The sequence below is a fragment of the Wolffia australiana genome, chromosome 4 (genome assembly GCF_029677425.1).
Source record: "Wolffia australiana isolate 7733 chromosome 4, ASM2967742v1".
NCBI lineage: Eukaryota > Viridiplantae > Streptophyta > Magnoliopsida > Alismatales > Araceae > Wolffia > Wolffia australiana.
The window spans coordinates 1,705,737-1,718,372 of record NC_135838.1 but is presented as its reverse complement, the minus strand read 5'-3'; the positions used below and the strand labels follow the sequence as shown (position 1 = coordinate 1,718,372).

The 12,636-nt window shown below is 45.2% G+C and overlaps 2 protein-coding genes across 2 annotated transcripts; one reads left to right on the top strand and one right to left on the bottom strand.

Annotated features, from left to right (window-relative positions):
- The first annotated feature begins 665 nt into the window (after positions 1-665).
- On the top strand, positions 666-1,359 carry FDC1 (2Fe-2S ferredoxin-like superfamily protein). Its single transcript, XM_078574772.1, has one exon. It carries the CDS (start codon positions 707-709, stop codon positions 1,133-1,135), a length of 429 nt encoding a protein of 142 aa, XP_078430898.1. The 5' UTR covers positions 666-706; the 3' UTR covers positions 1,136-1,359.
- Positions 1,360-4,772: 3,413 nt separating this feature from the next.
- On the bottom strand, positions 4,773-9,529 carry LOC144702748 (RNA recognition motif XS domain protein). Its single transcript, XM_078574771.1, has 3 exons — positions 8,674-9,529; positions 7,433-7,728; positions 4,773-5,180 (listed from the first exon to the last, which is right to left on the bottom strand). The coding sequence occupies exons 1-3, from the start codon at positions 9,459-9,461 to the stop codon at positions 4,879-4,881; spliced, it is 1,386 nt and encodes a 461-aa protein (XP_078430897.1). The 5' UTR covers positions 9,462-9,529; the 3' UTR covers positions 4,773-4,878.
- Positions 9,530-12,636: the final 3,107 nt, after the last annotated feature.

The following is a 12,636-nucleotide window of genomic DNA, read 5'->3' as shown; positions in this document are numbered from 1 at the left end:
CTGTAGCAACCTATATCGCCGATAGCGTCATCCCGTATTGAGATATTGAACTCCACATTTCCAATACCAAGTACAGCATCCGTCCTGATATCGTCATCACACATCAGGCTCGGGACAGGCAAACACAATCCATAGTGGTAGAATTAACACATATCCCTAGTCCCCTACTCTCTCACAGGTAGAATTTAACTATCTGAGCTAAAAAAATGTCCACCATTAGATAAAAAACAACAAGAATAAATCAACGGACCAGATTGAACACATCCCCAAGCTCTTGCCTTGCCTTCTTTCTCGTCTTCTTCTTCGTCCTCTTTGGTGGACACTTCTCGAGCTTCAATGACAGATATCGGGATGGATAACAGTATCGGATATTGGTACTATAACAACCTATATCGCCGACACCATCATCCGGTATCGAGATATCGAACTCCACATTTCCAATACCCAGTACAGCATCCGTCACGATACCGCCACCAGACATCGGCCTCGAGGGACGAGGGACCACTAAATCCATAGTGATATAATAAACACATCCATAGTTCCCACTCTCTCACAGGTATAATTAACCATCTGAGCCAAAAAAATATCCACCGTTGGATGAAAAACAACAGGACGACAATCAACGGACCAGATTGAACAAACACAGATCAAAGCTCTTCCCTTATCTTCTTCCTCGTCCTCTTCGGTGGACACTTCTCGAGCTTCAATGGCGGCCTCGATCTCGCTCATCTCCGCTCCAATCGCGCGGCTACCGCGACAATCGACGTTTCCAAGGCGGAATTTCATCCCAAATCTCGCTCTTCCGCGATCGGCGGTGAAGATGGCGTACAAAGTGACGGTGGAGATGGAAGGGGAGAGGAGGACGATCGAAGTGGACGGCGGAGAATCGATCCTGGACAGAGCTCTGGAAGAAGGCATGGATGTCCCGCACGATTGCAAGCTCGGGGTTTGCATGACCTGCCCCGCTCGATTGATCAGCGGCGCGGTCGATCAGAGCGAGGGCATGCTCAGCGACGACGTCGTCAATCAAGGGTACGCTTTGCTCTGCGTTTCGTATCCGCGATCCGATTGCACGATCAGGGTAATCGACGAGGAGGAGCTCCTCCCCCTCCAGCTCGCCACCGCCGATGATTGATTGCTGCAATCGAGCGATTTGATTCTCGATCTTGATCTAGTTGCTTCAATTGTTCGATCTGGGGTTAGGTTTTGAATCGGTTTTTTGATCATCGGATTCGATAGCGAGGTGGAAAATCTGTGAACTTCATCAGAGATTGATTATTTTCTCTTTCGCGACACAAATGAAATATCAAGGGGAGTACTGCTGAAAATCGTAATCACAAAATTGGGGATTTCTTTCTAGGATTCGTGTTCGATGATTTTGATCGATGGTTATGTTGACAAGTTTGCTTCAATTTTTTTCTATTGTTAGCCCTGATTGATAGAATAAGTTTTTGATCCCAAATGTAAAAATCATTTCAATTGTTTTGTTATTTGCTTTTGATCTTGGAGTTTTAAGAGGAGAAAAAAGTGACCATGATCAGAGACCGAAATAACAAAGAGAGTGAAAAGACTATTTTAATCATTACAATAGTGTTGAAGTTAAACCAAGAACATTATAATTGTTTTTCTTTAGGTTTCTATTATAGATTTTTTGGCGTTGGATTAACTCGCATTTGAGGTTTAATGATTCCAAATCCAAGTATCTTTTTTTTCCCTTATAAATTGTACATTATTTGAAGGGACTTTGAAAATGTTGTCCATATTGGATATTGAATATACAAATTTTGTTCAAGATTAAGTGATCGCATAACATACTCTCCTGTGGGCTAGACAATGTGGATCATTATTATATGCTGTTCATTTTAAACAAATAAGATAGAAAATGATATTTTAACTCTTTAATGATGTGTAAGTGGTCGGAATATGCATAAAACATTTACAAATTTTACTGGTAAGTTTGCTGCCTTAAAAAGATACGCATTATTAAAGACTTATTGTCAGATCCCGAATTTTCTGCCTTGAAAAGCTTTTATCTATTTTTTATAAATTCTCTGCCTTAAAAGGCTTTTCTCTATTTTTTATAAATTTTCTGCCTTAAAAAGCTTTTCTCTATTTTTTATAAATTTTCTGCCTTAAAAAGCTTTTCTCTATTTTTTATAAATTTTCTGCCTTAAAAAACTTTTCTCTATTTTTTATAAATTTTCTGCCTTAAAAAGCGTTTCTCTATTTTTATTATGATATTGTTTTTAATTTTGAGATGATATCTGCTCGTAATTTTCCAGTGGACTGTAATATTGCTGCAAACGTTAGAAATACAGAAGAAAAAAAGAATAGCACTATTCCAGAACCATTAGCTATACTTGTGACATGTACTAAGCATAACTGGGAAAACAATGATAATTTGAACCAAAGTCTTTCCGATTGAAATATTTTAATCAAGAAGCAAGAATCAACAAAGCTGAGAAGACCTTGAAATTTAATCTAAATTTCTGATTTTACAGGTAATCTGAGGATTACATGAAAACTGGTAATATGACAGATCTTTATTTTTTCTAAAAGAAAGAGGCCAGATCTTTAAATCGACCAGACTCTTGAGTAGATTACTCCAGTGACATGATAGTTGCAGTGTATTTTGAAGCATCATTCCTCTCTTTCTTTTCAGATTATCCATCTTTCTGGATAATCCAAAAGCAATGTCTCTAGAGCTGTTCGCCGAAATCGGATGACGTTTTTGAATGGATAGAACGGGACTGAACGGAGTTCCGTTGTCATATGTCCATGGAATTTTGTTCAGTTCATTTCGTCACTCGTCACTATTCGTATTCGTCACAAGTCCTTCATCATTATCCGTTGTGTCATTCGTCCGTTAAGGAAAACGGAACGGACAAATGGATGACGAAGTAGATAGAGAGAGAGGGGGGAGGTGAATGATGGAGAGAGAGGAGGGAATGATCGAGAGAGAGTGATCGAGATCGAGAGAGGAAGAGGGAGTGATCGAGATAAAGAGAGGGAGATGGAGTGATCAGGATAGAGAGAAAGAGAGAGGAAGTGGGAGTAATAGAGAGAGAGAGGAAGAGGGAGTGATCAAGAGAGAGAGGGAGAAGGGGATGGAGTGATCGAGAGCGAGAGAGAGAGAGAGAGGGAGGAGAGGGAGAGACCGAGAGAGAGAGAGGAGGAGGGAGTGATCAAGAGAGAGAGGGAGAAGGGGATGGAGTGATCGAGATCGAGAGAGAGAGAGGAAGAGGGAGTGATCAAGAGAGAGAGGGAAAAGGAGAGGGAACGATTGAGAGAGAGACGGAGAAGGAGAGGGAAAGACAGAGAGAGAGAGAGACGGAGAAGGCGAGGGAAAGACAGAGAGAGAGCGAGAGAGGAAGAGGGAGTGATCAAGAGAGAGAGAGGAGAGGGAACGATTGAGAGAGAGACGGAGAAGGAGAGGGAAAGACAGAGAGAGAGAGAGGAAGAGAGAGTGATCAAGAGAGAGGGAGGAGAGGGAACGATCGAGAGAGAGAGAGAGAGGGAGGGAGAGGTAGGCATCAGGGATCAGATCGGATCGTTCGAATCTTGATCGAAAGATTCGAACAAACAATGCTTATTTGCACCGCTCTGTTCGAATCTTTCAATCGAACAGACCCGTTGTTCACGTTCGATCGAAAGTTTCGAACAGACCCATTGGTGTGGGCAAACGCTGGCCGTCGCTGGCTAACACAGTACTGCGGAGCCAAACTGAACACCGAATTCGGTTCCGAACATTCGATTCGATCTGATTCGAACATGTTCGAATCAGATTCAATTCAAACATTCGATCCAAGCCGCCATCTTGTTCTAACAACCCGACCCGAACAGATGCACAGATCAGGTTCGGGTCGAATCTGAACTAGACATATCGGTATTCGGATTTGATCATTCGAATGCCCGATCCGGTCGAACATTCGAACAATCTGTCCGAATCCCCGATCCCTAGGGAAAGGGAGTGATCTATAAAGAGAGAGGGAGAGGGAAAGATCGAGAAAGAGAGAGGAAGAGGGAGTGATCAAGAGAGAGAGGGAGGAGAGGGAACGATCGAGAGAGAAGAAGAGTGATCGAGAGGGAGAAAGAGAGAGGTCGAGGGAGCGATCGAGAAAGAGAGAGGGAGTGGAAGAGGGAGTGATAGATCTAGACAGAAGAGGGAGCGATCTAGAGAGAGAGACAGGGAGACGAAGAAATGTTTCCGTCACCAAAACGTCATCAGTCTGTTTTGTCATACGTTCGTCATTTTCATCATCCATCGTTCGTCACAACTGACGGATGACGGACAGCCCTCCGTTCAGTCTTCAATCCAGTGGACTGATGACTGACCGACGTTGTCAGTCCGGCGGACCGACGTCACAAATGACGGACGAAACATCGTCAGTCCAGCTCTAAATGTCTCTTTCTCTTTCCCAGATAGCAGCAGAGAGATAGAGATAGAGATAGAGATAGATAGATAGAGTCCAGTGAGAGAAGGCACAGCTAGAATAGCCAAAAAGGAGGAGAAGAGAGAGAATGAGACAGATAGAGACAGAAAGAAAGTGAGAGAGAGAGGAGAAGAGAGAAAGAGGAGCAGAGCAGAGAGGAAAATGGGTTGATTAGGGCTACGTTTAGGGAGAGAGAGAAAGGAAGAGAGAAGACGGGTTCCATCTAGAGATAGAAAATAGAGAGCTGGACTAATGAAAGGGAAGAGAGAACGAGTATAAGAGTGAGATCAAACAATGAAGAATGTAGAGAGAAAAAGGAGAGAGAGAGAGAGAGAGAGAGAGGAAAAGGCTAATGACTATCTCTGGGATGATAATCAAGTGCCAAGAAGCAATGAAGAAGAAAATTGAATAGAGATAAGTGAGAGGAAGAGAATCACCATCAAGGCTACTTACAAAGATCCCGGCGGCTGCGTAGAACTGCCCTCTTCCTCCACTCCTCATCCAAACTCTCGAGATCCGCCGCCACTGCCAAGTACCCGTAAAGCGCATCCCCCTTCTTCTCCCCGCCCGGCCGCCTCTGAGACGAACCCTGCGATGCCCGAGCCCACGCTCGTCGTCCACGGCTGTCTCTCTCTAGCCTCTCCGCAGCTCGCTCTGCCTCTCGGAGACCGTTCTTATCCTCGGCAAACCTCACCGCCGCCATCCCCGCCCCTATCATCTTCGGACGGCCGCCTACGATGCCCAGATCTTCATTCAACAGATTGAAAACCCATCAGTTGAAGAACTTTTGTGACCAAAATGGCCATCTTGAAGGTGATCACATCATTTTTCAGGCCTTAAACAGGTAGGCATAAGAACAGAGGGGTTTGGAGGAAGACTATGTATTCATAGACATGGTTGTTCTGTTCTGTTCATTTGAAACGAACAAAGAATTCGCACAAAAGAACCGCGCAGGACCTTGTTATTTGTTCTGTTCTTTTTCTTTCAAGAAAAAACAAAATTCGCACATTCGCACACATTCGCACAAAACTAGAACCAAATTCGCACAAAGCGAACAAAAGAACCGCACACGGGTCTGTGCAATGTTCTGTTCGAATTCATTTTTGTTCTGTTCGGAAAACTGAACAGAACAAACAATTCGCACAGAAAGAACAGAACGACCACGTCTATGTATTCATCATTGTCATTAGAGTCTTGAGGTCAGTTTATGGGTCAGACGCTTTAAAGGGTTGTACGGGACGGGACGGGGCGCGATGGATTTTTGGTCAGTCACCCGTCTGCGGGTGTTCCCCCAGTCACTAACTGAACGTAATGTAACCAGTCCCATAATGGTTACATTTCGTACCCCCCTCCGGGACGAATATTTGTCCCCAATAGTTTCCAAGGCTTGACCATCAGATCAAACGGTATGGAAACAGACAGTAATCGGCAGCAGTGGACGAGGCGGCATTCATGTACCCAATGTAGAGTTCAAGCTGGTCTCCAGATCCACCCTGGAGGATTGTTCTGAAGGTGCCATCAATCGAGGGGAGTTAAAGCTCGTCGCCGCCTCACCCTTCTCTCCCTTCCAGGCACTGGAATGGGGCGGGCAGAAATAATTAGTCTCATACCAGTTCTATATCCAACTGGGTTCTGTCCATTGTTCAGGCTCCTGACTAAGTATTGGAAAAAATAGTTTGCGAACATGTGAACGATCACGAACAGGAAAATCCCAATCATATGAGGGGAAAGAAATGAATATTCGGAACATACCTCTACTTGCCGTCACCGAGCCAACTTCATTTTGGAAGAGAACAAAGGATCCTCTTGCACGGTAAGTTGATCCTTCTCAAATTGCTTTGCAATGTAAACGAACTAATATTTTCTCTTGGTTGCTCTCAGCTCCTCTCCTAGGACAAGTATGGGGACAGAGGACGAGTCGGCAGACTCTGAGGACAAACAGAATTTTGCTGTGCACAGCGACATGGCTACCCGGAGAAGGTTCAGAACTGTTTTGGATGGCGACGGGGATGGTTAGCGCCTTTCTTGGGAGGTAAGAACCATTGCATTCTCTTCCAATTCGCTGCTATCCAGTGTATATATAAAGAGGGAGAGGGAAATGGGATCATTCAAGTGGGAAAATATTCAGGGATCGTCTAGTCCATTGGCATTGGATAGAAAAGCTACCAAGGCATGTTTCCTTTCTGATATGTATCAACAAGTTTCTGAAATGAGCCCTTGGTTTGCTTCTCTTCGTTAGAGAGAAGAGTTTGAAGCATCCCTGGCTGTAGCTCTTTGAAGAGATAAGGATTTTGAAAATGTCCCTGAAGGCAATGACAGTGAAGAAGGAGTCTGTTGACCGATTGGTAAGAATGTAGGTAGTAATAACTGAGTCGACGGAGTAGCACATCTGGCATTTCAGTTTAAGGATTAAGGTTTTACGACGGCATGAGTCTTTCCGACAAATTTTGGCAAACGAACCAAAACGCGAACAGCAGTTTCTGGTTGTTCAATCGTCGACGAACATTATTTGTCCAGCAATGATAGTGACAGCGGAGAAAGAGTCTGTTGAACAATTGGTAAGACTGTAGGTAGTAATAATTGAGTCGACAAAGGAGCACATCTGGCATTTCAGTTTAAGGATTAAGGTTTCCAATGGCACGAAAATTTATCAACCGATGGATGATGATGACCATAAAGATGACAGATCTTGGTCATCATCCCCTGTGGTCATCGTGCTCTGGTTTCCCAGACCAGTCACTGTCATATCTTCATTGTCAACCAACCTAAGATAGAGCGGTTCATTATTCTGTTCTCGTCATCATCCAGTTTCCGATGGCATTTATCATCATCGTCATCCATCATGATCACAGATGGTGAACCCTGTAAGATTAGTCTTCATTTGCTATAAAAAAACCTGGAGGGCACTCTCACGAGATTCTCATGCTCAGAGAAACACCTTATCAAATGGGCTAAATAGAAATTTCAGAGTCATAGAAGGGAGAGAAAAGAGAAGGTACCTTTAAGCTTAACATCAATTTCTTTGCTTCCCATTCCGTCTTTTTTCTGTCCAGATTCAGCGATCTGAATAATTAACATAGGCGGCCACAAGATCAAATCTTCCCTATTTCTGATAGCAATTTCAGAAGGCAAAGATTGATAAGCCTTGGAGGTATCTGGAACCCTTTCAAAATCCCATCCCATGAGAACACATAGCGCTTTGTGCAAACCAAGATGGTCAATCCTCAAGTCAACGTTATGGGAATGATATGCATGCATGATAAGCGCATGTATATCACCAAAGTTCTTGGATGCCCTGAAATATGACAAAGGTTAATAAACTGGAAATTATCCGGCAAAGAGGAAAAGTAAACGAGATGTTTAGTTTTAAATTGTAGACAAGTTTTGTCTATGTAGTTAGTAGAAGACATGTTTTCAGAGATTAAATGAGGCTTCCAGAGTATACTAGATACAAGTTTCTTAATCTGCGAGATTGAATATCCAACACTGTTTGAAACAGATCTATATTAGTTAGATCTATATATGTGATGGCATAGTTAGATAAACATAAACGCGAGTTGTTACATCCTGCTGAAACATATCACGCTCCAATGACAGGAAAAATAAGTTTTTTAGTGCACAATTGGAAGAATAAAAGCTACTGAAATAAACACGAGCCTTTGGCGTAAATCTGAGTGCCAAGAAGTAATCCACGAAAAAAATACTGAAATTGACAAACACAACTGGCACAGATTTTATCATCGCTCGAAGAATCTTAGTAATAAGGTAAATCAAGCCAGAGCTCAAATGAGTTACAGAAAAAAAATCCGACTACATGAATAAACTCATGGTCCTTGAAACCGGAAAGCACAAAATGTCCAAGAATCATTATTTTTTTTGGAACTCAATTGTCGATCATGAAGGGAATTCATAAGGTCAAACTGGTAAATCAAGCCAGAGCTCATATGCTTCCAGAAAAAAAGTCCGTCTCCAAGAATACGCGTATGATCTTTAAAAACCCCAAAGCAGAAACTGTCAGAGAATTCTGAATTTTATTTAGAAACTGAATAGTCGATTGGGAACGGAATTCACAAGGGCAAACCGGTAAGTCAAGCCAGAGCTCAAATGAATTTCAGAAAAAAATCCGTCTCCGAGAATAAACCTATGGTCTTCGAAAACCCAAAAGCACAAACTGCCAACAATTGAGATTTATGTTTTGGAACTCAATTGTCGATCATGAAGGAAATTCAAAAGGGCAAACCTGCCGCAAGCAAGGCAAGACAAGGGCTTATCCTTGCCACCCTCTAAGAGATTCTTCTTCGTCAATGGATCCTCGTAGATCATCCTAGAAAGCCTGAGAAACGCCCTGTTCACGGCGTCAGGATTCACATCAATGGCCGCAGCAGATGAATCGCCATCACCTCTACTTCGTCTAGAAGATCCCTCAAAACCATCATCCCCAATCTTAGCATGCTTCGGCAATCTCAAATCGTTCAATTCCTCCTTGTAATGGCCACTCGATCTTCCCCTATCATAACCTTCACCTCCAACCTTCGAATGCTTCGACGATCTCAAATCGTTTCCTTCATCTCTGTAATGGCTATTCGGCCGTCCAGCAAACTCCAAATCGTTTCCCCGATGAACAAACTGCAGCTGTTCATCATACTTCCTCTTCGAAATCCCCTCAGTAGGGGCATGTCCCAAAAGCCCATCACCTTCCTGCCTCGGAGGATTCAATGGCGGGTCAGGCGGCAAGGCAAAGTAAGATCTGAAGCTACCATCGGCAAGAACGATCGTTCTACGCTCAAGATCTTGAAATCCGTAAGGCTGCAGAGGCGGCGGAGGTTCAAGATCAAGCCGCGGAAGATCACGGTAAGCGCCGGGCGGGGAGAGATCGTCGGGAGGCCCAAATCTTCCATGGAAGACATTTGAGGACGGATTCTTCGGCTCGGCGCTGTCCCATCGAGATCGGCGATTGGAAGATGGAATCGACGACGACGATCCGGGATTTGGAGGAATTCCCTTCTCCTGCAGCTTCTGGTTCTTCATCCGAGAGAGCAGAGGAGGAAGAACTAGGGTTAGGGTGAGGGTGAGGGTTAGGGTTACGGTTAGGGTTTATACTGTCGAAGAAGAAGAAGAGTAAGAGTAGATTTCTACTGTAGAGAAGGGTTTGTTGGGCTGTGTTTGCTGGCCCATTAAGAACTGGCCCAGTTTATTGTTGGGCTGGCTTTGGCCCAATTAGAGTGCTCTTTTCTCGAGGAATGAAGGCACGTACATAGTGTTCGCCCGTCCCAACCCCGGTATCGGATGCCGATATCGGAACGGATGATGAACCTGTTGTCGGAAATGGGTTTTTCGATATCTGTCCATATCGATATCATGTTGTCGGATGATTGGATCTTGGTTGCTACATTACCGTAATCTGTCCCGATACCGGCATCGGTCCTCATCACAGAGGTTGGATGGTGATATCAGATATCAAGGTCGGATATCGGTTTTTCCCATATCTGATACGCGAATTTGAAATATATTTTAAATAATTTCATAACTAACTAAGCAGAGAAAAACTAGAGTTAGGGTTAGGGTTTATACTGCCGAGGAAGAAGAAGAAGAGTAAGGTAGATTTCTATTGCATAGAAGGGTGTGTTGGGCTGTGTGTGCTGGCCCATTAAGAACTGGCCCAGTTTATTGTTGGGCTGGCTTTGGCCCAATTAGAGTGCTCTTTTCTCCAGGAATGAAAGGTACGTAGTGTTCGCCCGTCCCAACCCCGATATCGGATGCTGATACCGAGATGAATGCTGAACCGGATCTCAGAAATGGGTTTTTTGATATTCGTCCATATCAATATCACGATGCCTGATGATTGGATCTTGGTTGCTACATTACCGTTAGCCGTCCCGATATCGGCACCGGTCCTCGTCTCAGAGGTCGGATGTTGATATCGAATATCAAGGACAGGTATCGGTTTTTTCAATATCTGATATGCGAATTTGAATTATATGTTTTAGATAAATTTAATACCTAACTAAGCATATGAGTAAGAGTGAGGGTTAGGGTTTTTTTTTTCGGCAAAAAACACGGTGTCGGGTACGGCCAACCCTGGGGTTGTGCCCGTAGACTGATCCATCCGTGCCCTGGACGCCACCCAAGGGGATTTTATTTATAAAGTGAAGTGTTTGTCAATGTTTATAGGCATGGAGCGAGTATAAATATCCCAATTACACTCGGATCCCACTTGTCCACGCCCATGTTGAGAAAAAGAAAAGATACATCAATGATACCTTGCAAGCGCTCGGGGAAGTGTGCACGTCGTCGTCCCCCTAGAGCCGCCCCACGATGACAATGTAGTTCGGGAGATGTCCTCGCCTCCGTCAAGTGGGATCGATGAACGGCAGTCCGCCCCTCTTGCTCCAGTGTTCCACGCAATCCTCCAATCCCGCGGGCTTACGAGGATGCACCGTGTGCGGAGGGTCGGCATGCCGAGACGGTCAACGCGATAACAACCTCTAGTTGTCGGAGGGAGCGCCTGCCAAGAGAGAAAAATGGAGGAGGGGGTTCCTGCATGTACCGCATGGTTGGCGAGTGCATCTGCTGTTTGGTTGCCCTTCCGCAGCTGATGACGAAAGCATTTTGTGCGAGGAAGGCACCGCATGATGTCCTGCCATACTCGGTGTAGTCGCCACTGGGAGCATGTACCTAGACGAAGCATATAAACTAATATCTGTGAGTCCGATTCCACGAGGATATTGTGAAGGTTCCGTTCCTCACAGAGGAATAGACCATCACAGTTCGCCATAGCATCGGCTACTGTATTAGTCTGTATGCCGTATAAAGAAGAAAAAGCAAAGAGTATATTCCCCATATGGTCCCGGATGATACCCCCTCCCCCCGCTAGCCCTGGGTTCCCTTTGGCCGCACCATCCACATTCAATTTAAGGATGCCTATTGGCGGTGGAAGCCAATAAACAACTCGATACTGAATGCGGATGGGGGCGGGTGTCACCTGAATGCCCATGGAGCGGAGGAGGTCGCAGGCGAGTGTTGATCTGCTGGCTCGAGGGGGGATTAGATGATGGATGCGCCTTAGCCACAGCTGAACTCGACGCATGATATCCACGACACACATGTACGTACCTGCAAAACGAGAAGAATTTCGCCCTTTCCATATCTCCCATAGTAGATAAGTTCTGGTGATGTGTAGGATGGGGCTCCGTGTAGAGCATGTTGGCAAGATAAGAAACTTGCCAAAACACTCAGACGGGGTCAGTGGACGACAACGGTCGGTGATGAGGCGCCAACATACGAGTGTTGTCTCACTCTAGGAGAAAAGGTGGTCCATGGTCTCAATATGTGGAGATGTGGGACAACAATGACAGCAGGAACCAAGAGAGTAACCTCTACGGGTCACTCGATCATCGGTCGGTAGGCCGCGATGCAAGAGTCTCCAGAGGAAATAGGAGACTCGAGGAAGGATCGCCGGATGCCAGATGCGGTGACCCCAGTGCTGGATGGGGGATTTCTCACGGAAATGCTCCCATGAAGATTTGCACGAGTATGTTCCGTTGGGTGTGAGCGTCCAAATGGCAAAGTCGGGAGTAGACCCCATTGAGGTGCTCTTGACCTCAGGTAAGGTATCTGAAGGGAGGCCATTCTATTGTAGTAGGTGTTGCGTGTTTCCCATAAGCAGCTGAGCCACTGTTAGGCGCTCTTCGTGTGGGGCGAACAGTGGATGGTGCGCGAGTGGTTCATCAGCATGCCAGGTATCAAACCAGGCGCTAATCTCGCCTCGTCCAATGTGCCAGCGGGTACCCTGGGCAAGCTGAAGCTAGTGTCGCTGTCACGTCCGCCATCGCTGAGGACCCCGAATATCAACCTCTTGATAGGCCCACTCGCCATACTTGGCATAAATGAAACAACCCAATAATGAGTATGTGGTGCGCAATCGCCATACGAGCTTCTTTTGGAGCATGTCCTGGACATCCGTGAGGTGTCTGATCCCTAGACCCCCCGCATCCGTTGGCCGACATGCTTTCTCCCAAGAAACCCAATGGTGGCGGTACTCTCCCTCGAGGTGACCTGACCATAAGAAACGTGCGCATAGTCGTTCCACTGAGTAGAGGACCGTAGAAGACAGTGAATGAACCGCGAGGGTGTGCAATGGGATACTCATGAGGACGTGTCGAATAAGTTGGATACGGCCACCAGGTGATAGGAAATGGAGTTT

Excerpts from the sequence above, each read along its gene's own strand:
- FDC1 (XM_078574772.1), top strand. The coding sequence starts at position 707 with ATGGCGGCCTCGATCTCGCTCATCTCCGCTCCAATCGCGCGGCTACCG.
- LOC144702748 (XM_078574771.1), bottom strand. The coding sequence starts at position 9,461 with ATGAAGAACCAGAAGCTGCAGGAGAAGGGAATTCCTCCAAATCCCGGA. Across the intron at positions 7,729-8,673 it reads TCTTGCCTTGCTTGCGGCAG|GGCATCCAAGAACTTTGGTG; the intron begins GTTTGCCCTTTT and ends GTCATATTTCAG. Across the intron at positions 5,181-7,432 it reads AATTGATGTTAAGCTTAAAG|ATCTGGGCATCGTAGGCGGC; the intron begins GTACCTTCTCTT and ends TGTTGAATGAAG.